Source organism: Coturnix japonica, chromosome Z, assembly GCF_054131305.1.
Source record: "Coturnix japonica strain WE chromosome Z, WE-NBRP24, whole genome shotgun sequence".
Lineage (NCBI taxonomy): Eukaryota > Metazoa > Chordata > Aves > Galliformes > Phasianidae > Coturnix > Coturnix japonica.
In genome coordinates, this window is record NC_140702.1 from 39125036 (window position 1) to 39152968 (window position 27933).

The window sequence follows — 27933 nt, forward strand, 5'->3', positions numbered from 1 at the left end:
TACTTTTAAAAAAAGTTTATTCAGATACCTCTCAGGAAGATACCTGTAGTATATTCAATATACATCTTCCCTCATTCCTTCAAAAACACTTAAGCTTTGAGGTAATTTAGGACAATATATAAGGACACTTAAAAAATAAAAGCAAGAGATCAGTAAACAAATTGTAGGCAGGATAAATAGAAAAATATTCAGTCTTCCTTTCATTACAAACAGTTTCAACAAAATACACTTCAAAAAAGCACAACAGTCATGTCACTAAGTTGAAAATTAAGTGTATTTCTCAAGCAAAACTGACTTAAGCAATTATTACACCTGAGTTTACATTTCAGGAATAGGGCCCATAACAGTACAAAAGAAAGAGCATCCAGGAGCAGATCTTGATCTTCCTACCCCTTATATTTAGAGGGACAGGAAAAAAAAATAAAAATACTCAAACTTATAAAATTGTATGCTGTCTTGCTGGCTCCATTTGGGCAGAATCACAGAATTGTAGAGGTTGGAAGGGACCTCTAGAGATCGAGTCCAACCTTCTCCAACCAGTGACCTGAATATGGTCACTCTCTACAGCAGCAACTCCATTCATGCCTGACAGACCCTGTTTTATCTGCACAAAGGAACCTACTCCTGCAGAAGCTTTGGGGAATGTTAGCACGGGTGTTCTGCTGTCCCAGAGGAAATTTTAAGTTTGAAGAGTATTATTCCAGAGATGCAAGGCACTTGCTGGGAAGGTCTGAGATGAGAACTGTGCATTTTGAAGACTGTTCCTCTGTCCATTCAACAGATAAGCGAGGTAAGGCTATGCCACACATCCCCTGTCAGATAATTCCAAAGGAACTCTGATCTAAAATGTGGCACCTTCTGATATGCATGAAGCTTATTACTTTGGAAAGCATTATTTTGTTCTCATTTATATGCTAAATTGGAAGACTGCAATACTCTAAGTAAGATAATTTTACAGCTGTAAAGATACGCTTTGGGAATGAAACAAGAACAGAAGTTGTAGTTCTCTAGGCTGAATGAAGAAAGCTAATCAGAATCTTCATCATCAAGGTATTCCTCTGCATTACTTAATGTTCGGGCTGTACCTGGAAAGAAACAAAGCTTTCTTTTAGTCTGAGACAAAAATTAGACAAAGCCTCAAAGACAACAGCAAAACAAAACAACTGCCCCACCCCCCACTGATTTGCAGTGCTTGACTGTTAGTATATGAGAAAACTAATTCCTGTGTCAATTAGTCATGTTAGCACTGTGGGAATACAAGAAGGACTGTACAGAGAAGCAGCTGTGGAGCAAGACAAACAGCATGAAAACCAAGGACACCTCTAGAAAGAAGAAAGAATGACTCATGGCTCTGATTGGCATGAATGGTTAAAGAGTGTTTGTGGAATACTCTGTTGACATGTAAAAGTGCATGGGAGAGTTGTAGGGACGAATGGGAAAGCTAGAAAACCCGTGAAGGTATATAAGAGCTGTAAAAAACTTGTAACAAATGATTTGGATCATTCACATCTGAGTCCATGCAATCCCTATACGGATGTTGAGGCTGAAGATCTGTATCTCAAAAATGGAGTAATTCAGCAAGGTATGCAGTGGCACCCCAGTTCTACATCCAGTGACTAAGCCAGCCCTCACATCTCCTAGATTTAGTCTGCTCTCAGTGACTCTCAGGAGCCATCTTCTGGCTCCTTAGAAGATGTACAGCAGAACTGCCACTAATTTTATATTCTGAATGTATTGTCTTCAAAGTGCAAACAAAAGTATGCCCAAGTAGACAGATGAGCCCCCACAGTTTTCTTCCAAATGCTTCGTTGGCTGCCATTTTCAACTCAAAACTGAACACATTCCATCTATTGTCTCCTCCTTCCACATTTTTTTTTTCTGTTTGCTATTTCTAAGTGTATCTTAGATCTCATTTCTTAGAATATATACTTCAACAGTTATGACACACAAATGTGTGTGTTTATACACAAAACTGTACATTTGAGTGGTGGTAAAATAACCTTTCAAAGAGCAAGCAAAATATTTTCAGACAAACTGCGATATAAGCTGTATCTGAATAGGAAAAGATTTGAAAATGGGTACATGTAAAGTACTGCTACAAATCCTTTTCCAAACTGACAGATGCCTGAAATGCTGAAACGCAGAATGAAGTCACGGAAAAAAAAAAAATTAATACAAATGGCTAAGATAATACAGAATAAAAGAAAAGTACATGGATCAGTGGTGTCAGATTATAAAAGCCTAAACTAAGAGAGAGAGAAAAGTAAGAAAGCTAAATTGGAACTGCAGTTAAACCCGACATCAGCTCTCACAATACGGCAATTTTGAAAATACAATGTGAGAGTATCAGAGCCTGCCAGCAGAAGTAGAAACGATTAAAAACTAGTCAGATATGAAATCTATGAAACAAAAATAACTAAAGAGTGATGCAAATGCAACAGAAGTGGGTAGTATTTCTACAGCCAGGAAACAAAACATTAATTCAGTTATTTTGGACATTAGAACTGAGAATACTCCCATGTCAGATGTGTTTCTAACAAACAGAAAAAAATGAAGTCAATGCTCCTAACAGGATTAGCTATCATTAGAAAAAAATATTTGTATTGAAACAGAGGAAAACTTGCTCCTAGTTACAATTGCTCTCTTCCAAGTCAAAACTGATGTCAATTTTGTCAACATTTTCTAGTAAATCCCAGAATTACCTCTTGCTATAAAAAAACTGGTTGCTATTTTTGCCACAACTGATCATCAGCCTTCTAAAGCTCCCTTCAGCTGTTCCATTATTTATACACAAGTTAGTATACCTTCAGTTCTCATGCCTTCCATACTTTAGTACAGTTGCTAGACTGCATATCCCCTTGGATATGTGTCCTTAGGTTATTTTTCATCTCAATTCACCTAGGATTTCCAACCCTATTTCAGTCTTCTGAAAGCCATATTATATCCATAACATTGCTTATATGACACTGAACAATTCAGACCTTGTTCAGCTTTTTAAAGTGGCCTTGTATCTCCTAAAAGTTTTTGGGCTTTGTTGTTGTTTCCTGTTTATTTGTTTTTAAACTATTACAAGGGATTAGATGTGCTATTAGAAATGATGAACACACATGGGAGGCAGTGAGAATATTCTGATAAATAAACCATAAGCATTCTTTCTTTACTTCTCTATTGGAGAGTCAACTTGGTGAAATACAGGAATATGAAATTTAAAGAGCAAAAAGAAAACAGAAGACAAGTTTCTGTTGACATTGGCTTAGTTTAGAGTAACCGGTGTGATTAAGAAGGCACATTCCATACTGTTTCACTCTTATACCCTGTTTCTTATGGTATAGTGCTCTTAAAGGAAGTTAGTTTGTTTCCATCCTTGCTTTTCTTCTAAATAGCCCTTACTGTTTCTACAACAAACTCCTCTGACTCTTGCTGACAAAAGGTGGCATTTTGCAGGCCTCCATCACAGCTCCACTGAACTATCCCATTCAGATAAACCCTGCCAAACCAACTCTTATCCCACGTATCTCCAAAGTAGATATTACAGCTATCAACATGTTGATATTTAGTTTAAATTGTAAGTGTCCTCTAAAGATGAAAAACTTATTGGAAAAAAAAATAAATCAGAAATACCTGCAGTCTGTTTCTTCTTAAGAAGTGAAGCACAAGCTGCATTGGTTGCCATGTCTAAAGCCAGTTTCTTCTCATTGTTCTTCAGATCTGTTCTTGCCCCTTTATAACAGAAAATTCCCATCATGACTTATTGTCCAGGTACATCTTGAGCAATAGTATTATGAGAAGATTTTCTGTAGCATGGGTAAAACAGCTCAGAGTAATGGACAAGGAAATATCATCTTTGGACTGATCTGAAGCAGTCTAAAAGCTAAGGATGTTCTTCCATAAGCTACTGTTGGTTGGGGAAATTGTTGGCTGTTGTCCCTTCTGTTTCAGGAAGTAAATGGAACTGCTCTTCTGGGTTAAGTTCCTAATTTTGTCTATAAAGCAGAATAAAATTTATCTAGAGCAGATGAAATGTCTATTTCTCAAACAGCTGCCAAAATTTTCTGCAAGGCTTATAAAATCAGGCAGGTAAGCTGGCTAGGGACTGTACTTGGGTTACAGGAAAGGAATTTAAAAAACACACATTTATAAACAATCAAGAAGCTAGTCTGCCATAGACACTGTTGAAATCTTGGTGAAGATCTTTACCCTTTGCCAGCAGCATCTCTACAATATCAGCATAACCTTTCCATGCAGCAGCATGCAAAGCTGTGTCTCCCAATTTGTTCTGTGGAGTTAGAGGGAAAAGCAACAGGATTAAATCACAGCAAAAAAAAATCTGGCTTGTACCACAGATGAATAGCATCACATCTTTAGTTTAAGGGTCCTACCTGCTGGTTCAGCTCTAGGTTTGCTTGGGTAAACAAAACATCCACTATATCTGCAGAAAACACAAAAAAAACCATGAGTTTGGTGGAAACAAATAGTGCTTATTTGCATACAGGGTATAGGTCTTAGTTAAGATTCAATGAAAGAAAGATCCAGTCAGCTAATGAAAATATCTAGCAGCCAGAAAACAATGAAAAAACAACTGTTAGTCACCATGAAACACTACAACAAAATATACAGGACTCTTTTTTGGTCTGTCCCTACCACTCTGCTTCTAACAGTTACAGTGATTGGAATGACCCCTTCAATAGCAGTAACAATATACATAGCATTTGACAGATCTGAACTTTACTTTAACTCTTAAAAAAAAACCAACACAGAGTAGCATAAGAAAATCCTGGCTTTATTATTCAGCACAGTGGCTTTAGCAATGTGGCTAGCAAACAAGTCAAGAAAATCAGAGGTCAGTTGTTTTAAACTAATTATTTCATACCTTTGTGGCCTCCATGGCATGCCCAATAGAGAGCTGTATTTCCAGCTTTGTCTAAGCCATTGACCCCAACTCGGTTATCCAAACACTCTCTCAGCCAGCTTAGGTTGCCTGAAAAAAGAATTCCATTCTACTTATTTCTGTTCTTTAAAGAGTTAACAGAATAGTTAAAAGCACTCAGTTCTCTCTTCTATGAACAAACAAGGTGAAAAAGTTATTATCAGCAACAGCTGCAACTTGCAAAACCATCAGTTTAGTTCATAACAAACATTTCTTCTTCCATTCCCAGGAGATCTTCAGGTACCTGTATCATTAAATGGATAGCATCAGCCATTTTTGCTGTGCATACAATCATACCTTATTTAATGACACTTCTATCAGGCTGTAAACCAGCTTCTGAAAGCTGCATTGCTTCACTAATTAATTAGGTCAAAATGCCAGGCAAAAAGAATAGACAAAATATCCTCATCCTAAATATATTTATTATTTTAGTATGAAACAAACTGTCTTTCAGCATTAGCATTACACAACTGAAATCCAAATCATGCTTACCTCTCTTGGCAGCTTCATGCAGGGGGTTATCAATAGACTCAGCTTGTTCTGCCACTGCAATGAAACAGATAACAAATTCTGCTAAGTCTGAAATAAGCTATTTGATATCTGCATGGAAATAGAGCTTTTTCTTAGTTCTGGAATAGCCAATAATGCATATTCAATCTGAATGTGAACAGAGACTTGTGAGTGATAAGTCTAGCCCATGGGTGTCCAAGCCTTTGGCTTGCCCAGGCTGCAGTGAGCTCTCAAGCCATCAGATACTTCTGAAGAAATATTACTCTTCCCACAATTCATCCTTGAAAACAGTTGTTCACAAATGTTTACAGTGACAAGAAGTGATGATGTGAACAAGGCACGATTGTGAAGCACAAGACATTTTTCTCTATTAAGGCAGGTCTTATAGAAGTCCAGTAAAGAGACATGGTCAAGTTTTTCTTTAAGTTGAATGCCTGACTGTAACTATATGCATTCCATTTGAAAATGTGCAGGCAACGTATTTATATCAACTGAAAATGAAGTTGCAAATATACAAGAAAATTTATTTTGAAAATCTTGAAAAACTTATCTTGAATCTTATCTTGAACTTAATCTTGAAGCTAATGCTCAAATCACTTTATCAAAACTGAAAGCAAGGCTGAATATTTTTCACTGTTCATGGGCCTATGTTTAGCCAACACATCAAAATGCATGAATTTATTTGCCATAATCTGAGCTTGCCATAATTTACGTTTCATTCTGAACACTGTAACCATTTAAAACAGGTAAGGTGATTTTCACATTGAAAATTTGCCAACCATTGCCAAGGCAATATTGGTAGCTATACTAGCCATGTTAACAAGGGTTCAAGAAAATCACTTTAATGTAATTTTTACTGCTTTATACAAATAAAGAGCTTTAGTTGAGTCTGTTAATGGCACCAAAGTAACCATTTATTCAGTGACATTATATTCATCAACAATGCCTCCAATGAAAACAGCAAGTTCAGCCACATATGTAGCACCAGCACTTTTACCTTTCACCAAAACACCGAATTAAAAATTAGCAGTTCTGCTCTCTGAATTTTCATATATGTTCCTATTTCTTCAGCCCACCTGGCTATTGGTGAATCAAACTGATTTTAGAAAAATCTGGTTCTATTTCCGGACACATTATATCTATCTGACACACTTTTCCAAACATTGCTCAGTAAACTCACCATCAATAAGGTTTTCATTGTTTTGCAGTCAGATTTGCTACCATGCAACTAGCTTTTACAACAGTCTTAGCTTTTTTAAAAAGGTACTGTTGAGATGGCAGTCACTTCATGTTCCACAACCTCTTTACAACGCATTCCTCAATATGCATTGAATTTGGCAGCAGGTTTCTGCAGATAAAGTCTTTCCAAATTGTAATCTTTGAAAGCCAACAGTTTCCTTATAAATTAAGCACAGTGCCATACTATTTGTCTTGACAAAAAAGTACTCAACGAAGTATGGGCAGATGAACACTCTTCTTCCATTCAAAATGTTTCTTTTACTGGGCTTTGTTTTCTTCTGAGATGCAATGAGACAACTGAAATCACAGCATTTTCCCCCAACAAGCAATGCATGTAGCACAAGCACATGCCATGCATAATACAAGTGATGTGGCTCATTGCATGTGGTGGGAGCAAGAGGCAGATTCAGCACTCCGCCCTCTCCGTGTCTTGGTTCCAACTCCGGCAGGGCTGACCACACTTCAGTGGTTTGACTGTTTCCAAGCACTGGGTGTGCACTTGGAGCAGCCTGTCAAGACAGAGCATGGTAGCTGCATTGTGAGCTGTGCCAAGCCGCATGCAGCTTGCGGGTTGGATAGGCCTAGACTAGTCAGATAAAATTCAATTTATTGTGTATGGAAAAGTAATTCAAAGATAGCCTGTAAAAACTTCAAACAGCAGCTGCAGGTCACTGGGAATCTGGTAATATTCTACCTCAGCTGTTACACGCCTTTCTACAGTTATAAGATGTTCTTAAGCAGCTGCATGCAGCTAGTCTTTCAACCTATAGATTGCCATCTGTAGTTCTGAGAGAATTATTTGCAAGCATTATCTAGAGGGTAGCTAAGAAAACCCATTGTCAATAACATTACAATTTATTTTACAGAGGTTTTTATTTTCTCCGGAAAACTTAGAGGAGATCTGAGGATCAAAACTGCTTAAACAAGGAATACAGTGGAAGTTTGGATTTCAGTAGATTTTTCCTTCATCTCCAAAGCTTTAAGTTTTATGGGGAAGAGCACCCACTAGTTTCACATTTTCCACATTTGGAAGTCAGGCTGTGATTTGGTAACTCCTTTTTAAAAAAAATCTTTAAATCTTCTTAGGTAGAAATGTCTGTAAATTAGCAAGAGCTCAAGCAAGTATGACTGTACAATCTGAGATGAATAGGCTCTCCAAGCCCCTGCTCTACAGTTTATTAAATAGGTACAACATGCGAGTAGGTTTCTCAGACCAAACTGCTATTACAACCAGGTGCAAAGCAGGCAAACAAAACATACTTTAACTACCAAGAACAGAACACTAAGGACAATCATGACCTATCCAGACCTTTTCTTGCAATTAGATTTCACATTTCTGCCTCTAGCTGCGAGTAAAATAAAATATACGTTAGATTCCAATGTTTCATATTCGCGCTAACAGCGAACAGAATCACAATACACAGAATCACAGAATCACCAAGGTTGGAAAAGACCTCCAATCCAACCATCCACCTATCACCAGTATTCCCCACTAACCCATGTACCTAAGTACAAGATTCTTGAACACCTCCAGGAACAGTGACTTCACCACCTCCCTGGGCAGCTCACTGCAGCACACAACCACTCTGTCAGAGAAGATTTTTCCTAATGTACAACCTGCATCCCCCCGGTACGACCTGAGGACGCTCCCTCTAGTTAATACACAGCCAAAGAAGCTGGTTCCAGAAAAGACAGCCATCAAACAAGTAAAATTGCACCAGAGACTTTAAATAGTGCTTGTACCACAAAGCATTAGTACTAGTAACCTTGCAGAAAGCTAGAAACAATTTTGTTCTTATAAAACTATTGAGAGTAGAGTTATAAACATTTTTAAGGCAGATAACATTTGATTCTGGCTTCACCTGCTTTTGTATTCAGTGTCTTAAAACACGTTCCTTCAAGCCCAGCAGATGGAGCACAAGACCCCAGCAGAGCCTAAGTACTTCCATGTTTGTCTCCACTTTTCTCAAAAAGATTGCAGAGGAGCAAAGAATTTCACCAGGAAGGTAGCAATGTTTAGTTAAGACTAAATCTAGGCTGTCTTACTGCAATAGCCAATGAAGGAGGCTTTTGTTTAAAGAAGACATATTCCTAGTATTTTTCATTTTTAGTTTTTGCATAGACTTCTTACACGTTAAATTTTTGCAAATGCTCACACACATCTCTGGCCTGAAAATCACTGATTGCTTGAAGTTGGAACCAGCCTCTGGAAGTCACTTGGTTCAACCTTCCAGCTCAAGCTGGGCGACTCAGAGTAGGGTGCCCAGGCCCATTTTCAGGCAGCTGTTGAAGATTTCCAAGGAAGAGACTACAACCTTGGAGGGCAACCTGTACCAATGCTATTGGTAAGCACTAAGGAAGTGCTTCCTGATGTTCAAAGGGAACCTCATGTTCCTGTCTGTGCCCTGGCACTAGGCAACACTGTAAAATACCCAGTTCCATCTTCTTTGCATCGTGCTTCTATGTCTTCATACATGTTAATAAGGTCCTACCTGAACCTTCTCCAACTGAAGTCTTTGCTCCTTAAGCCCTTCCCCATAGGTGTGGAGTCCCTTAATTGTCTTCATGGCCCTTCACTGGACACTTGCCAGCACATCCATGTCTCTCTTGTATGGCAAAGCCCAGAACCATACACAGTATTCCAGATACAGTCTCACCAATGCGGACAGAAGCTAAATGTTGCTCAGATAATTTTTCAGCAGAAGTTTTCCAAAATGATCACAGTAGGAACACAGATAGAAATAGCTATTGGTTTAAATATAGCACACATCCAAAGGAAAAATGAACACAGGTAAGCATATTTAAATAATTATCTTACGTAACAGCAACTGCTCTGGCAGATGGCAAGAGCACAGACAGTTGGTCCAGAGGGTAACAATGTTTTTCTAAAAATGAAATTGCATGCCAGGGTCAAAGCAATTGCACTATGGGCCACCACTCATATCTCTAAGTATTTCTACTTCAGGGCAGGGAATAATAGTGCTGCTACCATTATGTCTCCTGGTGAAGAAAGGGAAACACAAAGGAACCACACTGTTACCAAAATACTAACAGTTCTGATGCAATCCATCTCATGGACATGGCTACTCTGCCCACATTTCCGTGGAGGGCCTTAAAGAATTGTGTTAACTGCACTGGTGGCTTTTCAAAGTGATTTTAGTTGAACATGAAAAAGCAATTACAATTCTGTCAAAGCAGAATTTTCTGTGGCTGAACAACAAAGCAACAAATGGCAAACAGAACAGTGAGGAGAAAAAACAAACAAACAAACAGCAACAAAACAACAACTGCAAGAGCATATCTACAAAGTTGCTTACAATCTGCTTTAGCTTCCTGTCCATATACACAGCTTACTTAACAATTTGAGTATTGATTTATTGATTAGCTTGGTAAGAAGCCACCCCATGCTGCGTCAGACTTCTTGCTCTCCAAACCACTGAAGGCTCTGCATGACTATCATTACATTTACTTAGAATAAAACAACATACAGACTGAACAAATATGATACTGCTAATGAGAAAAATCTTAAAAACAAGAATTCATTCATTACAGATACAAAGAATGTAAAGCTATGAGCTTTGTGTGTACCCTGTAGAACTCTCCTCTATATTTAGCTGTTTTTCCTCTCCCAGCTAAGAGTGTCTGTTCTCATAAGCACATTCAGAAAAAAAAACACATGGAAAACTCTCAGCTTGTATGCTGCTGATGCATGGCGTTAAGTGATATTGTAGAAATAATCTGAAATACTCTGGTAGAGTACTGTTAAATGTCAGCATTTTTATCAGTTTCTGAAAGTAAACATATCAGTAATCTTTATATAACCACTTCCTTTGATTGTAAATAATCTTACCAAAGGAAAATATTCTAGACCTTACCATAGTTGCTTGGAATTAATCCAGTTCTCCCTTTGCAAGTTCCTTTCCACCAATTTGTATCACTCTGGAGAGAAAGGGGAGAAGAGTTTAAAAGGGATATACTGCATCTCAGAAGCATTCAGGTGTATGTGTATGGGATATGTCAGACTCACCATGTCTGAGATGTAAATGATATCACCTTCTTCAAAGTACAGTTCATCTGGCTTAAAAATAAATAAAGGTAAATAGAAATATGAATATGTGTACTTAGATAAAATAAGCACCTATAAAAAGTCGAGCATATTGACACCTCCAATTTCTTTCAAATCATTAATACCTCTAATTCTACAGAAATGGGATAACTGCCTAACAGTCTGTAGTTCGACTTAAGACTGAAGTTTGAGTTGCCTGCAGCTAACCTTTTATATTTTTGATCTTTCTGAATGCTAAAGACAGACTGTAGCTTTTCCAGCTGAGCACTGCGCAACAAAACCAGTGAAATATATCCCATGTTTGTTAACTTCTTCCCCTCTTTTAGCTGGTTGCAGTTTATCAGTACCCTCTTAGTTCTAAATTAACCTTGTTGCCTTTGGAAGAAAAGTTGTATTTAAGAATGAGTATCCATCAGAGACTTTTTCATTGAAACAACAAATCTGATAGTTCAACCTTGTCATAATTACATAAGCATTATTATGGATAAGTTTAAAAATAAGTCTCTCCAGTCCCTAAATATACTTACCGTTCTGGGCTCAAATGTATATAGGGCCCTGAATACTTTAACCTGTCCTGAAAAACAAAACAAAACAACAACAAAAAAAAAGAAAAAAAAAAAAAAAAAAAAAGGAAAAAGAAATATGATTAACATTCTCTAAACACACTGCACCCATACACAGAACCCATACACAAGTAAATTCCTTTCCTTACGTCTTAAAACTACTTGCTGAATGAGTCTGTGGCATGCCCACAGCAATGAAAGTGATTATGAAAGCAGTCAAACAGGAAGCATAGGTTCTGAAAGAAATGTGTCAACTGATCACAGAAGTGTAAATTGTCTGTTCTATACATCTTACACTGCCTTCATGGTTCACCATCTTAGTCATTGTAAGTACTGCCACTGATTTCTGATGCAAAGTGTTGTTTCAATCATATGCAACAATATAAGCTCTATATAGTTTCTTCTTAATAGCATCTTAAATGTGCCAGAATTAAGGAAAAAGAATGAAGAAACAAAGCAATGACTGATGTCTAACATACATTCCCATACTCATTTGTCATTGTTATTAATCAGCAAAACAATGCAGTGACACAGAAATCACTGTAAGATTTGAAGAAAAATGACAAGTCAGCAAGTCCTATTTATATCAGGTACAGCAGATATGATATTCTGCTTAGATGCAGGAAATATAGTGTTTACAATACCTCTAAGTATCAGAAACGGTGCTTGCCAGCAGGGACAGGGAAGTGATTGTCCCCCTGTACTCAGCACTGGTGAGGCCTCATCTTGAATACTGTGTCCAGTTTTGGGCCCCTCACTGCAAGAAAGACATCAGTGCTCTGGAACGTGTTCAAAGAAAGGCAACAAAGCGGGTGAGAGGTCTGGAACACAGGCCTTATGAGGAGTGGCTGAGCAAGCTGGGATTGTTCAGTCTGGAGAAGAAGAGGCTCAGGAGAGACCTCATTCTCTCTATAACTACCTGAAGGGAGGTTGTAGTGAGCTGGGGGTTGGCCTCTTCTCATGTGTAACTGGTGGCAGGACTAGAGGGAATGGCTTCAAGTTGAGCCAGGGGAGGCTCAGGATGGACGTTAGGAAATACTCCTCTGAAAGAGTGACCAGGCAGAGGAATGGGCTGCCCAGGGAGGTGGTGGAGTCACTGATCCTAGAGGTGTTCAAGGAATGTTTGGACACTGTATTGAAGAACACAGACTAATGACAGCTGCTGGGGATTGGTGGACGGTTGGACTGGGTGATCCTGTGGGTCTTTTCCAAACTTGGTGATTCTATAAGTAAGCAACGTTTACTTCAAATTGGGCAGCAGCACTCAGGCAAAAAAAAAAAGAGACAGATATTTAATTTTGCTAATTGCACAAGAAGCATCCCTATAAACATTTAAAATAGATATGTGTGTGTGTGTGCGCGCACGTGTGTAAGAGTACAAAGCAGAAGATGAGTTCAGGAGAAGAAACAAGTATGCTACATAATTATATTAACTGAACTCCTGAAATCCACCAATTTCAATTGAGGTCTGTACAGATTTCTGTTTGCTTTGAAATGTCTGCAGTCTTAAATATGTTGGTTTCTCTCTAAAGATCACAATGATGTAAGTAAACCACACTGTAATTGAGATCCTTGAGCTGTATTTTTACATGTTGTATGGGTTACTTTGTAATCAAAGCAGCTGTTACTTTTGAGTAATACCAGAAGATTTTAGTTTGGCTTTACTGGTGCACTCTCAAACAGCATGTGTTAGACATAAAAGGCTCAACACTTTACAAGCCTATGCTATGGAAACTGAATGCCTGCACTACAGTAGCAGCTAAAAGCATGAAACACTTTTCATTCATTACCTATGTGAAAATGATCAAGACAACAAACAAACAAACCAGACAGTAATATGTCATACTCCTAAGAGCTTCAAAATGAAGCATCCAAATTGTGGTTGGAATTCAATTAAAACAAAAACAACAACAACAAAACAGACAAGAAGAGGTGACAAACCAAGATGTGTGGCATGAAGGGAGGGATGGAGCATGGTACTGTTCCTTCTCCTATGTCTTCTTACAAAGGTAACAGCACAATTCATGATAGGACTGCACACTAAACCCTTTGAGGATTTCAACCATCATTTTCAAGGTTTTATTTAAGTAAAAGAAGAAACTGGAGACTAAGAGGGAAGACAAGAAAAACATTAAAAGGGGAAATGAGAAGATAGCAGAAGACAAGGAAAACAAGAAATTTGATTTGTGTGTACAATACACATTTCTGGTAATAATGTACTGCATCTGTAACAGTTTTAGAAAACTAGAAAAGAAGAAATGAAATAACAGATAAAAGTACTGTCAAAACATTGTTTAAACTAAATACAATTTGCTGTATGTGTGTACACTATAATTTACAACAGAAATAAGAGCTACTTCCCCAAATGTCAGATGTAGCGTCACAGCACAGCACATTCTAAAACACTTATCTGTGTATCTATACCTACAAAACTGCAGGTCTGGTTAACCTTAATTTTACAGCACTTCATCTGGGAATTAAGCACTGCTCACTTCCAGCACTTTCAATCTATCTTTTAAATATTTACTGATAAACAGATACTAAAGCCTGCTTACAGTGGTGAAATTAAGAGCAAAGAACATTAAGACTTAACACTTCACGGGAATAATTTTTAATGCAAAAAAAAAAAAAATCAATCAGTCTGGAATATTTAAGACAACAAAATATAAGGACTAAGAGAGAATATAAAACTAGTGTCTCTGTTCTGGAAATAAATTATCTTTTATTAGACCTTTGAGTAGCTGCATTCACTTGAATACAAGTACTTCCACTTAGTGATGCACATCCCCAGGCACGTGGACAAAATTACAGCTTTCACTGGCTGGTGTCTTTTGGAGTTAATAAGCTCATGGTCAGGAAGTGCCTGAGGACTTGCTAAGCTCCTCTTTCCACCACTCACCACTTTGTGAGATTCCTGTAGGACAGGGACCTAAGGTATAAGCAATGATGGAACTTGGCAAAGCTAACAGACTGTAGCTCCCAACCACTTATTTGTAAGACAGAATAACTAAAACAAGGGGAAACATGTATTTTTGATATTCAAGATACCGGGCAAACAGCAATGACTTTACAATCCAGATAGTTAGAGACTATCCCTTCTAAAAATAAAATCAACTGAGGCATAGTGTAGTGATATGTCCCCCAGCAAATATTTTCCTAATTGCAGGGCCAAATTTGAACAGTCCTCTTCAGTCCTGTAGTTCTGCCACAAGCCTTTTCCCCCTTCTCAAATGATTTGCATTAAACATCTGCAGTGCAATTATGTGACCAAAAAATAATTAAAAAAAAGACATTACACATACTACAGTGACATATAAGCTAAGCACAGAAACTCCCCATGCCACTTTCCCAAACTCTCACTCAGCAATGCAGTGAGGTGAGTCATCCTAAAGCATGAATTCTTTAGGACAACTTCTCCTATAAAATACAGAAAGGAAACATGCAACTCAGGTTTATCATATTGCCCTCTCTCAGGTGAAACTTGTTTGTCAGCTCTACGTATAGCAAATTAAATGTGTGAAAATAAAGAAACTGAGTGGCTAAACAGTAACAACAGTTAAAAAAAATAAATGCAGCTTCTGATACATACTGAGCTAACATGATCGCTGTGAGGATTCACAATCTAAAATTTAAAAAAAGTTTTCTCAACAACCATAAATATTTTGTTTTCTCGTATCAGTTTTCATGTTTAATCTTAATTAATTGCAGCATAACAGAAGGTTGTTTTCAAAGACACACTAAGCATCTCTGCAAGGAGATTTAGTTTCTCAGTGATGGATTTTTTTCCCCCCACCTCCTTTCTGTTCTTTTACCTCAGGTTCTCTACGCTATCATAAGATGCTACCAGTAAAATTCCCCCTCCAACACACAGCATTTTCTACTTTCCTCTTACTTGCTTTCATCTGTGAAAGAAAGAAGGCTGATTCTTGCATAGCACTATTTATTTAGAAATTTGTATGCCAGTTCCAGGGTCTGTGTCAGTCTCAGGGTGTCCTCCCAAAACACAATCCATGCATTTTATGTATTCCGGAGCAAGACAGGCACTGTCTTTTTGCCAAGTTCATTGGCAAGAAGTGTACTCAGCGTTGGTCTGAGACCCTACAAAGGATACCTGGCAACAGCATTTGAAAGGCAAGAAGTTTTGTCAAATAGCAGTATTGTGGTTAAACTACAGATCAGGGTCTTTCATGATACGCTCGCAGTTAGCATTAGTAAGGAAAGAAATGTCCTTTTCACAACAGGCATATATTCAGAAACATTGCATTTTCTTAGAATATTAAGAGCAGATGGAAACTTTTTCTTGACTTTTCAGGAACTGAAAAATAAAGTACTTTACACTCAGACCTTCAGGTACTAAAGAGAGTGAGCATGTATTACAAGACTCCTGCTTTAAATTTGGAGTTTTGCTTAAGGCACACAGGCACAACAGAGTATGAGGCAGTATTTAAGTATTGTTTTAAATGAGGCAAAAAAGTGGAGGTCCCACTGTTTGGAAAGCCACCTTCCACTTTTTAGCAGTACTTGTTAGAAAGGGGAAGTGCACATAGGCACGCAAATGGGAGAGCAGGAAGGGGAGTGTTTAGAGACGCATAGAAGAGAATTCAAAAAGCAGACCAGTACCAGAGTAAATGACAAGCTGGGGTAGCCCTGCAACAATCATAGACTGCACTTGACAGCACATTTGTTCTTTCTGCTCCACAGCAGTTGTATACAGAAAAATCAGAATTCAGGGTATTCTCAGAGAAGATGTATGTGGATGTATTCACTTTGCATTTGACCTAGACAGTTTCAGAAATGAATTCTGACTAGTACAGTATGATGATGAAATCTACTTATTACTAGTTTAATTTTTACAAACACAAAGAACACCTTCACTTGTAGGAGGCTGGTTTGTGGCTCGAGAACCTTGCAGTAAATCGAATGTTCAGGATCAAACTGCAAATTTAGCACTCATGTTTGTGCTGTTTAACATTTCTGCTGATTTCCCCCACAAATGAACTCACAACTGCAGCATGACTCCCCAGACTCACAAATCCACTTCTCCCTAGCTAACAGAAACCCTTCTGTGGCTATACAAAGGTGACAACCCAGGGTGATGGACTGCTGAGACCATAGAGATGCCATTCAGCATAGATCTTCTGCTCCTACGAATGGCAACTGCCACAGCTTCTGCTTTACCTCAGCAATGTGCAAGAAACTTGACTGTGGTTCTAACTAAATATTTATACTGAGAATTTTTCTCTTAACTTAGAAAACTGCAAAGGCAACAGACGTACTTTAAGGTAGCGTCCCTTTATGCTACATACTCTATTTCCTCCTTCCTCACTTCCTCTCAACTGGGATCATTTAAAACTGTAATTTCTTTCAAAGACTGGTCCTTCTCTCTAAAACTTGGCTGTTTTGTGGACCTTAGCCCGAGATCAACAAACCTTACTTTATCTGGAGAACATTAAAGTAACAAAGTTATTTTTTTTTTGTTTTCTTAAAAAAGAGAATTTCCAGATTCCTAAGAGCTCTTACTGCACACTTTATAAGGCCTTAGCCAAAAATGCATAACCACCATTATTCAAGGAGACAACTAACAGGAGTCAATGCAGCTTGTCAGGTTCAAAAGACTTGAGTAACTTTTGTAATTAGAATTAACATAAGACACAGAATGTTTAGGAGGTTAATGAACTCTAAAAAGAACGATGTTGTTTGAGATATCAATAGAGCTTTTGAAGGATGGAGGGGAAATCCTACTCTTGCATTATGCTGATTTAGAAGAAAGCTTCAATTATTTTCAGTTCTCACTTCACTCTTCCATATCACCAATGGCAAGTTTGAATAGGGAAAGAAGAAAAAGCTTTCAAACCAGTACAAAAAGCTCTTGCAGAAAAGCAAATTGAGAAGCTTGTTTCAAAGGAAAGTCTTGGAACACTAGAAATTAAAAATTTCCCAAAGCCATGAAAAACACTCACAGCCTTCTTACTCAAGGGCTAACTACAGGCCCCAGAATACAGGCTTGAGAGCTGACAAACATTATTACATGATTTTCTAGAATCTATTGATATCAAAGCCTTCTCCTTCATAGATGAAGCACAATGCACTGCCCACGCAGCCAGATTATTACAATGAAAGAGCCTTCTATCAAATAAAAATCCTGCATGTACTGAAGAAAACCCCACTCACTGCTATACTTAACATTTTTCCCTTAGCACATCCTGTTTTGCACATTTTCAAGGCACTGTCTGGGCATTCATATGTAACTGTAATCTTCACCAGTAGAGTGAGGAATGCGCTCGCTGTTTCAGAAATGAATATAACACTAAACACAGTTCCCTGCCATCAACTCTATCTCCTTCCATCTCCATGTAGTTTGTATGTTTTCTTCCCGAACATTTCTTAAAGGACTACAGCAGCCAAAGTCTTATTTTTCCTTCTACCTGCTTGAATTGTGGCATGGCAAGCAGATTGCTGCTTTGTGAAAAAGCCAGGACGGTTTACAGACTGAATACCAGACAACAGTCAGTGTAGAAAAAATAACATAACTTCAGCAAATGAACCAAGAAGACGTTTCCCCATGTGAAGCATATAAGTTAGTAACAAATAGAGCATTGTGCTACTCTAGTTTCAGCACACGCAGACTCCATGTTTATGTCTTTAACTCAGTACGCTTTAATGTCTACAACCCCAACGAAATTCAGTGTTAAAAGCATAACGGGTTTTATAAAGGCAGACGGACAAAATATTTTGGAGGAAGTCTGAAGGCAGCCTCTTCCTGAAAATGACTTGGGAAAAAAAATATTCCACAATAGCATCTGTAAAGACATTCCTTCTTCAAAAAAGGGACTCCACAAAATGACTTTCATGACCCCTATGAGCAACTACTAAGAAAGTCTTATCCTCTTCCTCTTTCTTCTTCAGCCATTTATTTCCACCCATTTCCTTTTGCTGTGTCAAGTGATCATGTGGTAAACCAGATCAGCAAGTTCATTAAAACATGAAAATAACCTGAACACGAGCAGAACCCTGCAGTGCCAGAGCACCAGCAGACTGCCGTGCCACCTCACTGAAGGACAAAGTGACAGGGAGGGCACAGCGAGCCTGTCTGTCTGGCAGCAACCTGCATCTTACCACAGCCTGCACCCCGCCAGGCTAGGGATGCCCAACATTAGGCATAGAACATCTAGCCTGCCTGATCACTCCGCAAGGCTGAACAGTATAAATCCTTGAAATTTGCAAGATTCTTACCCTAAACCTAACCAATCATTTTGCAAATCGGAGAACTGACTGGAAAAAAATGCTTCCTCCCGCATATCTGGCTGCTAAAAGCAGCACCACACCCTTCTCATCTCCCGGAAGCCCACACAGCTCTTCATTCACCTTCCCAGAGGGCAACTGCAGCGTCGGGGCTCCTATCGTTGCCTTTTTCCTATTTCAGGTCAACTCTGAAAGATGCTCAGTGGGTGAGATATCAGAGGAAACTGTTACTTGGAAGAAGTTCTGAGGCTTTAACAGATCAGCAGAAGGTGGATGATGACGCACTGAGTGCTCCTAAACCCGGTCAGCAGTGTTTTTACAAGACCCTGCGATTCGCTATGAGTTTTGAGAAACGAAGATCCTTGCGGTGTGCCCGAGGACAGACCCGCAGCCCGCGCCGCAGCGCTCGGGCGGCGCCGAGGTTAATGGCGGCGGGGCGGGGAGAGGCGGGGGCCGCCGGTTCTGACAGCCCGAGCCCCGCTCTCCCGCTGTCCACGTGTCAGCCAGCAAAGGGGCCACCCGCGCCCACGGTGGCCCCGCGCTGACAGGGAGAAGAGGGGAAGGTGGAGGGGGGGACTAGTCGTGGGGACCCTCCCTTACCTGGCTTGGCGGGCTTGGGCGGTGGCTTGGACATGGCTGCGGCGGGACCAGACGAGCTACGCAAGTGCCTCGGGGCGGTGGGGCAGAGCGGGGCGAGCCGCTCCGGGCTGCTGGGCACGGTGCGCGGCGACAGCTGCGGGTAGGAAGGGAGGGGGCGGGCGGCCGCCGGTACCCTGCGCAGCGCCCCACAGCGGCAGCGGCAATCGCTGCAGCAGCCCGAAACACCCTACAGCCAATCCTCGCCTCTCTCGCCTTTCCTCGGTGGGAAGATCACGGGGAAGGGAGGGCGGCCAATCGGACCGCGCTGTGTCGGAGGGGGCGGAGCTGGCACCGCAGGGCGGGTGACGGCTGGGCAGCCGGAGCGCGGCTAGTGGCGGTAGGGGGTGGGTTTTGTTTGGGTGTGTGGGTCCCGTGGGTCCGCTCCTCCCGTGTGGGAGCTCCTGGGGCGGGGTGGCTCGTTTGGATGCTGTCGTCGCACGTTTAATGCTCAGCCCGAGGCAGCTCTGTGAGGGAACTGTCGTGGAACTTCACTCGGCCCTTTAAAGAGGCCGAGTTAACTTTGGAGTTGTGCGCTGCAACGCTGGAGGCCAGTTTGCCCTCGCAGTTTGGGTTCTACGTTGTGTTCTGAGGGAGGCAGAGTTGTTGGGTTGGTTGGGATAAAGTTTTGTATAGCCAGTGACGTAAGTTGAGTCCAAAGCTCAGTGTGTGCGCCCAGATGTTATTTGGGTTGTGCTGCAGCGTTTTTGTGGGACAAAGGCTAATCCCCCAGAACACAAACCTCAGTGACAGCTTGGTTGGAAAACAGCAGTGGGGTTTTTGCAGATCATGTTTCATCATATCCTGAGAGCAGGTAGTCTGTTTACTGGCTCCATACAGACAGCCAATGCCATAAACATACAGTGAATGGTGGAATTTGGGAGTTACTGAATTTTTTGAAACATTTTTCTTCCCTCAGCACATCACTGGTTTTTGTTTTTTATTTTAATTGGCTTTTTGTTTGTTTGTCTTTCCACCTCAGCACCTGTTTACCCAGACATTTGGATACTGTTAATGATTGAGCTGGGGTTGCGTTTTTTATCCAGGTACTTCTGTGCTTATCAGCAGTGGTAGAATTGAATCTCTCAAGGTCTGTCTCAAGTCATCAAATACTGACCTAGGTAAAACGCATAGAAATCTGTAATGCGGCATCTGTGTTGGAGGGTTTTGTTAGCATTTGAACAAGCAGTTGTGGTTCTGACAGTAGGCTTATGGGTGAAAAAAAGACAGAAAACAAGTATATAATACTACATAAGGCTGGAATGTCTTAATAAGTGCTGTTATTTTTTCTGATTTGAGAGTTTTCTCTGACTCTGTTTTTGACAGTGTAAAGGAAGAACTGAAGAGAAAACAAGCAATGAAAATACTGGTGATTGGCCTTGGAGGGTAAGCATGAAAAAATTATACTCCTGAATGGATCATTTTTGAAAAAGCTTACAAATACAGCATATTATGGACTTTTTGTAAACATGTAACTCCTAGGAAATTATTCCTGCCTCTATTGGAGATCTTAGGTACCACTTCTAATTTATTTCTTGTCGCTGTTAGATTTACTTTCTAAAATCTGTTTGAACTTGCCAGAAAAATTCAAGAGTGTGTTTTGTGTTAATAAACCTCTTGGAGGTGAGGAGAGAGAGGAATGACTGGCATCTACACTATTTATGTAGAGGTGTATGTCCATAAGTGTGTATACATTTAAAAGAGAGATCTTTTCTGATGCAGTTTCTGTGTTTTCCAATTCAGAGTTACAAATGGAGGAAAAACAACATTAGCAGAAAAGCTTAAGAAACTGCTTCCAAACTGTGATACAATCTCTCAGGATGACTTCTTTAAGGTAATGGTATTGATGGAAAGACCTGATATGTGGAAGTGGACTTGAGTAGATATTAGAACAATTTCTACTCTCTCCAGTTCTCTGTTAATGGGCTGTTAAAACTGATGCTGCTTAAAGTCATGGTAACTTTGTCGGCACTCAGGTAACTGAACTTTCAGTGGCTGAAACCGCTCAGTATACTCAACAAAATAAATTGACTGTTTTTGTTATGCACTTTCAAAGTAAGGAATGGGTGCATGCATTTTTGAAGATACTATGAGCTAACAGAGTTAATAGTATTGCTTAGTTAACCCTACTGCTATGCGGCAATATATAGCTCTTCTTTTCCTAAATCAAAAAAGGAAAGAAAAAGCAAAACTTTTTTATGAATATCAAAGTTCTGTGCTAAACAGGTTGAACATGTTGTTCTTTATGAAAGGTGACGTTCTAGTGAACTTAAAAGTGATGAGTTGGAGGATTTCTTGTTACAAATGGAGTGTTGTGTTTGTATTATATTTTAATGGCTCTATGCAGCATTTAAATTTTGAAGACAAATTTATCACTTAGGATACCCTCATCTTTGTAACTGAAGAAAACAGACCTGTGTAAGCTCTTATAAAAGCACAATTGAAAATTAGGATTTCTTTTTTCTCTTTAGCCAGAGTCTGAAGTAGAAACAGATGAGCGTGGATTTAAGCTGTATGATGGTCAGTAACTTTGACTTGTTGTTTTGGTTGTGTTGTACTGAGCTTTAAGACTTGGTTCTAAGCAAACAACTCCCTTGTTCTGTGTCTGTTCTGAGGTCATAAATGATGCAGAGCAATCCTTACTTCAGTTTCTCTCACTATATAGCAAACTTGTAGAATTAGTAAACTACTGAAGCTGGTGATTGCCTTCCCCTTTCATTGTTTTAATCTTCTAGAGTTGCATTTGGTCCAAGTAGTAAATGGTTCAGCTCAGTTGAAAGTCTCTTGACTGGCAGCACTGGCATAAGTTAAACCTCATTACCTTCTATGTAGTGATGGCTTTTTTTCATGTTAATAACTAACAGATAGGATATCTTAATGGTCATCTCTTTCCTTATTATGTTCCAAATCAGATAACGTTGGATCTGATCTGGACACCTTTATTACATGTCAGGTCTTACATAGAGACCAGAATGGTTCCAAATTCAGTCTTACTGATGGCTTAGTGTGCTGGTTTAGTTGTATGAACTTCTAGAATTAGATCTGCTTTCTGCCAGTGCCCTGTTTCAGGTCATGACTGGTGACAGATGATTATTAGTCAGTCTCCTCTGATACTTGGTGATCGCAAAATGTATTGCTCTGAAGATTGTCCAGAACCTTGAACTGTAGCTGAAAGCTGACTTTCATCAGTTAGCATAGTCTGTGGCTCAGATTCTACACTAAATGAAAATAGAACATGAAACTGGATGAGAAAGTTAATCTTTCTGCTCTTAAGGCTGCTCTTAAATATTACTTTAAAGCTTGTATCCAAAGTCTGCCTTTTGTCTACAGTTCAGTAACTTATGTGACCTCTAACACTGGACAAAACCATGTGCTATGTTGAAATATTTTACTTTTTGTGCCATCCTATCAGTCGAAACCACCATCCCTCCCTACCATCCAAATAATTTAGAACTTAAAGGCAAAGGATTTTTAACCCCATTCCTTGCGTTGCTTAAATGATAACTGACAGTAGCTTAGAAGTCTGGGCTAAGTATTTACAGGTTCTGTGGAATATGATAGCAGTACATGCACTTTCTTCCAAGGGGAAAAAGGCTGTGAGGTGAATTCACACACATTTTGTTTTTACACTCTTCTGAAAAAACACACCCACCAAATGTATCTCATGTGAAGGGATTTGTTTCAAGGTATCATCAGTTGCCAATATGAAACTACTTAACACATCTCAGAGTCTTGTAGAGGTAATAGCATTCGCTTTCATTTAAACTTGCATGTAGATTATTTGTTTCTTATAGATTTAGGTTAATGAGAGTGCTTTAGGGTCCTTTTTTTCTTTTTTACCTCTTTTTCTCTAATGTGCATCTACCATTTTGCATTCATCTAGTACTTGATGCCCTCTATATGGATGAAATGGTGAAAAGTATTCACAATTGGATGAAAAGCCATACAAGCTCTGGTGTTGTGACTGAAAAACCGATGGACACATCTAACAGTCTGAAGACGACAGAAGATGTTTATATTTTGATTGTTGAAGGCTTTCTGCTGTATAATTATGAGTAGGTAGTAATATGTAAATTGGTATATTAAAAGCTGCCCTAGAAAGAAGGTACCAAACATAAGCATCCGGGTTTGTATCAGAAATAGTGTTATCAGCAGGAGAAGGGAAGTGATCATCCTTCTGTACTCAGCACTGGTGAGGCTGTACCTCATGTACTGTGTTCAGTTTTGGCTCCCCTCACTACAAGAAAAACATTGAGGCTCTGGAGTGTTCTCAGAAAAGGGCAACAAAACTGTTGAGGGGTCTGGAGCACAGGCCTTATGGGGAGTTGCTGAGGGAGCTGGGATTGTTTAGTTTGGAGAAGAGGTTCGGGGAGACCTTATGGCTCTCTACAACTACCTGAATGGAGGTTCTGTCAAGGTGTGGTTCAGCATCTTCTCCTGTGTATCAACAGTGATACAGTGATCTACAGTGATGAGAGGAAATGGCCTCAAATTGTGCCAGGGGAGATTCAGGTTGGACATTAGGAAGAGCTTCTCCAAGAGAGAGGTCAGACAGTGGAATGGGCTGCCCAGGGAGTTGATGGAGTCACTGTCAGTGGAGGTGGTTAAGAAACATTCAAATGTGGTACTGAGGGACATGGTTTAGTGGGAAATATCGGTGATGTGTGGATGGTTGGACTGAATGATCTTAGAGGTCTTTCCAACCTTGGTGATTCTATGAGTCTGTAATTCTATTTTACTGTCCTAGGCCACTCAATGAACTTTGGAATAGAAGATATTTTGTGACCCTTCCTTATGAAGAGTGTAAAAGGAGAAGGAAGTAAGATTATTTGGCTCTTGTTCACAGATGGTGACTGTATCCCCTAACCTGAACTGTGCTGTTCTTTTTTTTTTTTTTTTTCTTTGTACCAGCTTTTCTTTAGCACTAGACACATATAAGCTGCAAAGATCATCTGTAATCTGTTATTCCCAGGCAACACCCTGTGGGTGTTTGGCAAACATTAACAAAAACATGCAGAGAAATGTTGTTTGTTTGTTTTTGGTTTGTTTTTTTTGTATATATATATAAATGTTTAATTTTTACAAGCACTAAAACAGAATTTGTTGTCCAGAAAAACAATTTAGATTACCAACTAAATGCTAGAGTTAATCTAATGTAAAATGAGAAAACAAAATAAAACTAAACATGCAGTTATACATGGTGATTAATGTTGAAGTACCAATCTTTATACATTTTTTGTTGTTGTTTTGTTTTGTTTTTCTCTGTATACTTCATTTAGACTGTATATTAATTACATTGCAATTTTGATTTGGAATATTGAGCCAGTGACTGACTTGACTCCAGATCTGAAACACTACTGTGTGCTTGGAGCAAGACATTTGCACATCAAAATCTGACATCTGAGTCAAGCAGTTTTCCACTCATTTGTCTTTAGTTGACTGAACTTTCTTGGTTCTTGACTAGACTTTCCCTTCAGGAGTTCAGTATCTGAATTTCTAGTGAATTAAAATTTGAGAAATCTTTGCCAATAAGAAGAAAAAAATAAAAGGTAATTTATTTGGTAAAATTTCCAATACAGCTTAGTTTATATGTCACATATTTTTCAGTTAAACTCCTTTTACCTTGTCTTTAATTTAATTTGATTTGCAGAAATAGTGAGATTCATCTTACAGATTACATTATAACTAAGCGGCTTCCTTTGTTCCCATAGTTATGCAGGATCCCAGTTTCTATGTATTTTTTCTAACACTGGGTTGGGAGTTTAATGTAAAACTTGCATGGGAAAGCACATATGTTTCTGTGTAGCACCAGAGTCTATCAGCCAGCAGATACACCCGGGTACTTCGATGGACACGTGTGGCCTATGTACCTGAAATATAAAAATGAAATGGAAGAAAGTGCAAGTAACATTGGTATGATATACTTAATTTTAAACTTATGAAATGATTCAATGTGTCATATTTCTGGATTTTGTTTGGTTCTCAGTGGCATTTTTTGTCAGAGATAAAATTTTCTTCAAATATTATTGTGACACTTGCACAAAAGGTTTTGACCTTTCTGTTGTTGTGGGCTGTTTTGTTGTTGTTTTAAAGTCTTTAAGGTTGTGTCTTGATCTTTTTCTTAATAATTATGAGTTTAAAAAATATGAACGTTTTGATCACTATGTCCATTAACCAGCTAGTTTGCATGTGCATGTGTGTGTACATGTCTGTGACTAACCAAGAAACTCCTGAGACAGAATTTTATGCATGAAAATCCTGTATGAAGTCCTGTTGAAAGCTATGGGACATTTCACAAGTACTTTTTGGTACACACTACATACAGTCACTATCCTTGTGAAAATAGTGCCAGATGTAGTGGTGCTGTGAGTCTGTGCAGCGTTCACACTTATGCAGCTCTTGGGGCTGCCTAATTCTGGACTGAGCCTCAGGGAAGAGAGGTCAGGCGGCTGTTTCATCAGCATGCAAGGCACTGCTCTTACTGCACAGTGAGAATGAGAACCGCAGTGTCCTTCCTTAGCTTGCTCAAACTTTAAAGCTAAGGAAGAACCTGTAACTTCCTCCCGCATAGGAAACTTTCTGTTGAATTATTCCAGCTCTACTGTCCTAATATTATCATAACTCTTTTGGAGAATTTTTCACTATGAATATCTGTAAGCTAACTGGAAGCTAACTGGAATACTTGTACAGTGTATTACTTTCTAATGTCCAAACTGTATTTGGGAAAGAAGCAGAGACTTGCACTGTCCTTGCTTTTTATTTCTTCTTGTCAGTGCACCTGAAGGAATACTGGAAATTTTGTTATTTGTTACTACAGATAACATATAATTGCAGAACTAATGATTTTTTCTTTCTTTTCTTTTTTTTTTTTTTTTCCTCAGTTTATTTAGATGGAACTAAATCCCAAGAAGAGCTTTTATCCTATGTGTATAATGATATAATACAGGAATTAAAAAAGCTTAGAGAAGGAAGTAAGTGATTTTATTGGAAATTGAATTTGCTTATAGAATTCCATGGTAACTAGAAGCGTAATACTCTGTATGGAAATGCTGCAAGGATTAGATAAATCTATAGTCTCCCCATATAAATATACACCTTATATGTATTTGCCTTGTGCGCATGTGCCTTATACATTTTTACTCTGTCACAATGAACTGTATATTTAAGTTCACTAAAATTAGATTTTGTTAAGTAATAGGTGAATTCACTGCTATCCACTAGTAAATCAAAAAAGAAAAGTAAAATGAGACAAAACATAAATGAAATATGTGTCTTGGTGGTGGTAGTTTCAAATATATGGTGATGTCACCTGCAAAAACAGAAATGACACAAGTTAAAGGTTTGTATTTCTTATTTCAGATCAGCAGGTCACAGCATGATGAAGCAAAATGCTTCTATTTGGTCTGACATAAACTGAAAGCCCCAGGACTGTGGTAGTTGGCAAGACAACAAACAGGGCAGATGCCCATGTTTATGCCCATGTTTATGTTCATACAACACACGTGGATTTGTAGCTAAGGCATTAGCTCTGCAAACCTCAGATGCTGAGTGCCAACAATGTATTTATTCCTTAGAATTCCTTCCACCAGTTGTGATTTAACTGATCTTTATATGTGATTAAGTGTGTATATTGGAAAGAATATATTTTTGTACACAATACTAAACTGTAAAGATGCAATTCTGCTGGACCAATAAGCATATTTGAAAATTGACTAATGCAATTTGAAATGTTAATGAAGTACTTGGGAATTACAATGATAAAAAGCTATGAAATATGTTAGAGGTAATCACTGATTAGCCTGGTTAGAGGAAATAGCTACAAGCTGTGAAAAAAGTAATTTTAAGATTTAATGAGCAGTCTAACAGCTTATACCATATCTGAATCTGTTACTGAATATATTGTAGCTGAACACAGAGCTGCTAAAGCCTATGTAGTACTCAAGTAATCTGCATATCAGCTCAGAATGGGTATTTTAGAGATAAAGACTGTTGGGAAAATGTGGAGGAATAAGATGCCACAATGAAGATGCATCACTAAGAATAGTAAGTACATTTATCATGAAAAGATAGAGGATTAAAATGGGGTGAAGTGCAAGACAATAAAAGCATGTTTCAGAGAAAAGGATAAAAGAAATATTTCTTATTAATTTACAGAACTCAAGATGAAATTTTACTCATGAAATTATTCAGAAAGAAGGTATACTAAGTGTATGTTAAAACTGTATTTCAGGATTTGTGTATATATATATATATATATTTAGATGAACTAGGAAACTAGGAGTCTTAATCATCTCAATTTGCATGATGAATAAGCCCATACTCTTTCTATGCAATCTCTTGCAATTTTATCAGCTGGAATGAAAAATCTATCTGCAGACATGAAAAGCAAAGGATGGACTATATTACTGACTACAATTCAGCTAAATTGATCATAATGACTGAAACCTATTACTTTACTGTTAATAGTATTGAAGTGTGTTAACACTCTGAATAAGAAACGCCCTCAAGGGAGCGATGTAAATTTGTGTCTAAAATAACTTCCAGATACTATTTTGTACTGTTGATCTGCAATAAAAACACTTCACGTCCCTTTCACTTGGATGTACTTTTGGGCTGTCTGACATTAAATTGTGCCCCCAAGGTGCGGGAGAGCAGGAGGGGCTCGAGGCACAGCAGCTCCCTGCAGCCCAGGAGAAGCCCGCGGAGCAGCAGGCTGTTCCCCGCAGCCACTGCGCCGCGCGAACAGCTCA

General features: G+C 38.9%; 2 protein-coding genes across 25 annotated transcripts; one reads left to right on the forward strand and one right to left on the reverse strand.

Annotated features, from left to right (window-relative positions):
* Positions 1–19342, reverse strand: OSTF1 (osteoclast stimulating factor 1). 3 transcript variants are annotated; one of them, XM_085529948.1, is made up of 11 exons: positions 19148–19342; positions 11950–12062; positions 11270–11316; positions 10704–10754; positions 10552–10615; positions 5420–5473; positions 4871–4978; positions 4380–4429; positions 4198–4276; positions 3622–3720; positions 1–1085 (listed from the first exon to the last, which is right to left on the reverse strand). In XM_085529948.1, the coding sequence occupies exons 4-11, from the start codon at positions 10704–10706 to the stop codon at positions 1027–1029; spliced, it is 516 nt and encodes a 171-aa protein (XP_085386074.1). In that variant the 5' UTR covers positions 10707–10754; positions 11270–11316; positions 11950–12062; positions 19148–19342; the 3' UTR covers positions 1–1026. The 3 variants fall into 3 exon arrangements, 2 of the variants coding, with proteins under 2 accessions (XP_085386074.1, XP_015704610.1); XM_015849124.3 differs by lacking the exon at positions 11950–12062; XR_014939778.1 differs by lacking the exons at positions 4198–4276; positions 11950–12062.
* NMRK1 (nicotinamide riboside kinase 1) lies at positions 18671–27778 on the forward strand. 22 transcript variants are annotated; one of them, XR_014939773.1, is made up of 9 exons: positions 18671–18968; positions 20510–20569; positions 20927–21017; positions 21655–21703; positions 23067–23238; positions 23931–24002; positions 24895–25096; positions 26065–26154; positions 26543–27778. XR_014939773.1 is itself a non-coding variant. In XM_085529935.1 (9 exons), the coding sequence occupies exons 1-9, from the start codon at positions 18886–18888 to the stop codon at positions 26560–26562; spliced, it is 744 nt and encodes a 247-aa protein (XP_085386061.1). In that variant the 5' UTR covers positions 18671–18885; the 3' UTR covers positions 26563–27778. The 22 variants fall into 22 exon arrangements, 17 of the variants coding, with proteins under 17 accessions (XP_085386061.1, XP_085386065.1, XP_015704606.2 ...); XM_085529935.1 differs by having other exon boundaries at positions 24990–25096; XR_014939775.1 differs by having other exon boundaries at positions 18680–18850.
* The last annotated feature ends 155 nt before the right edge of the window (positions 27779–27933 follow it).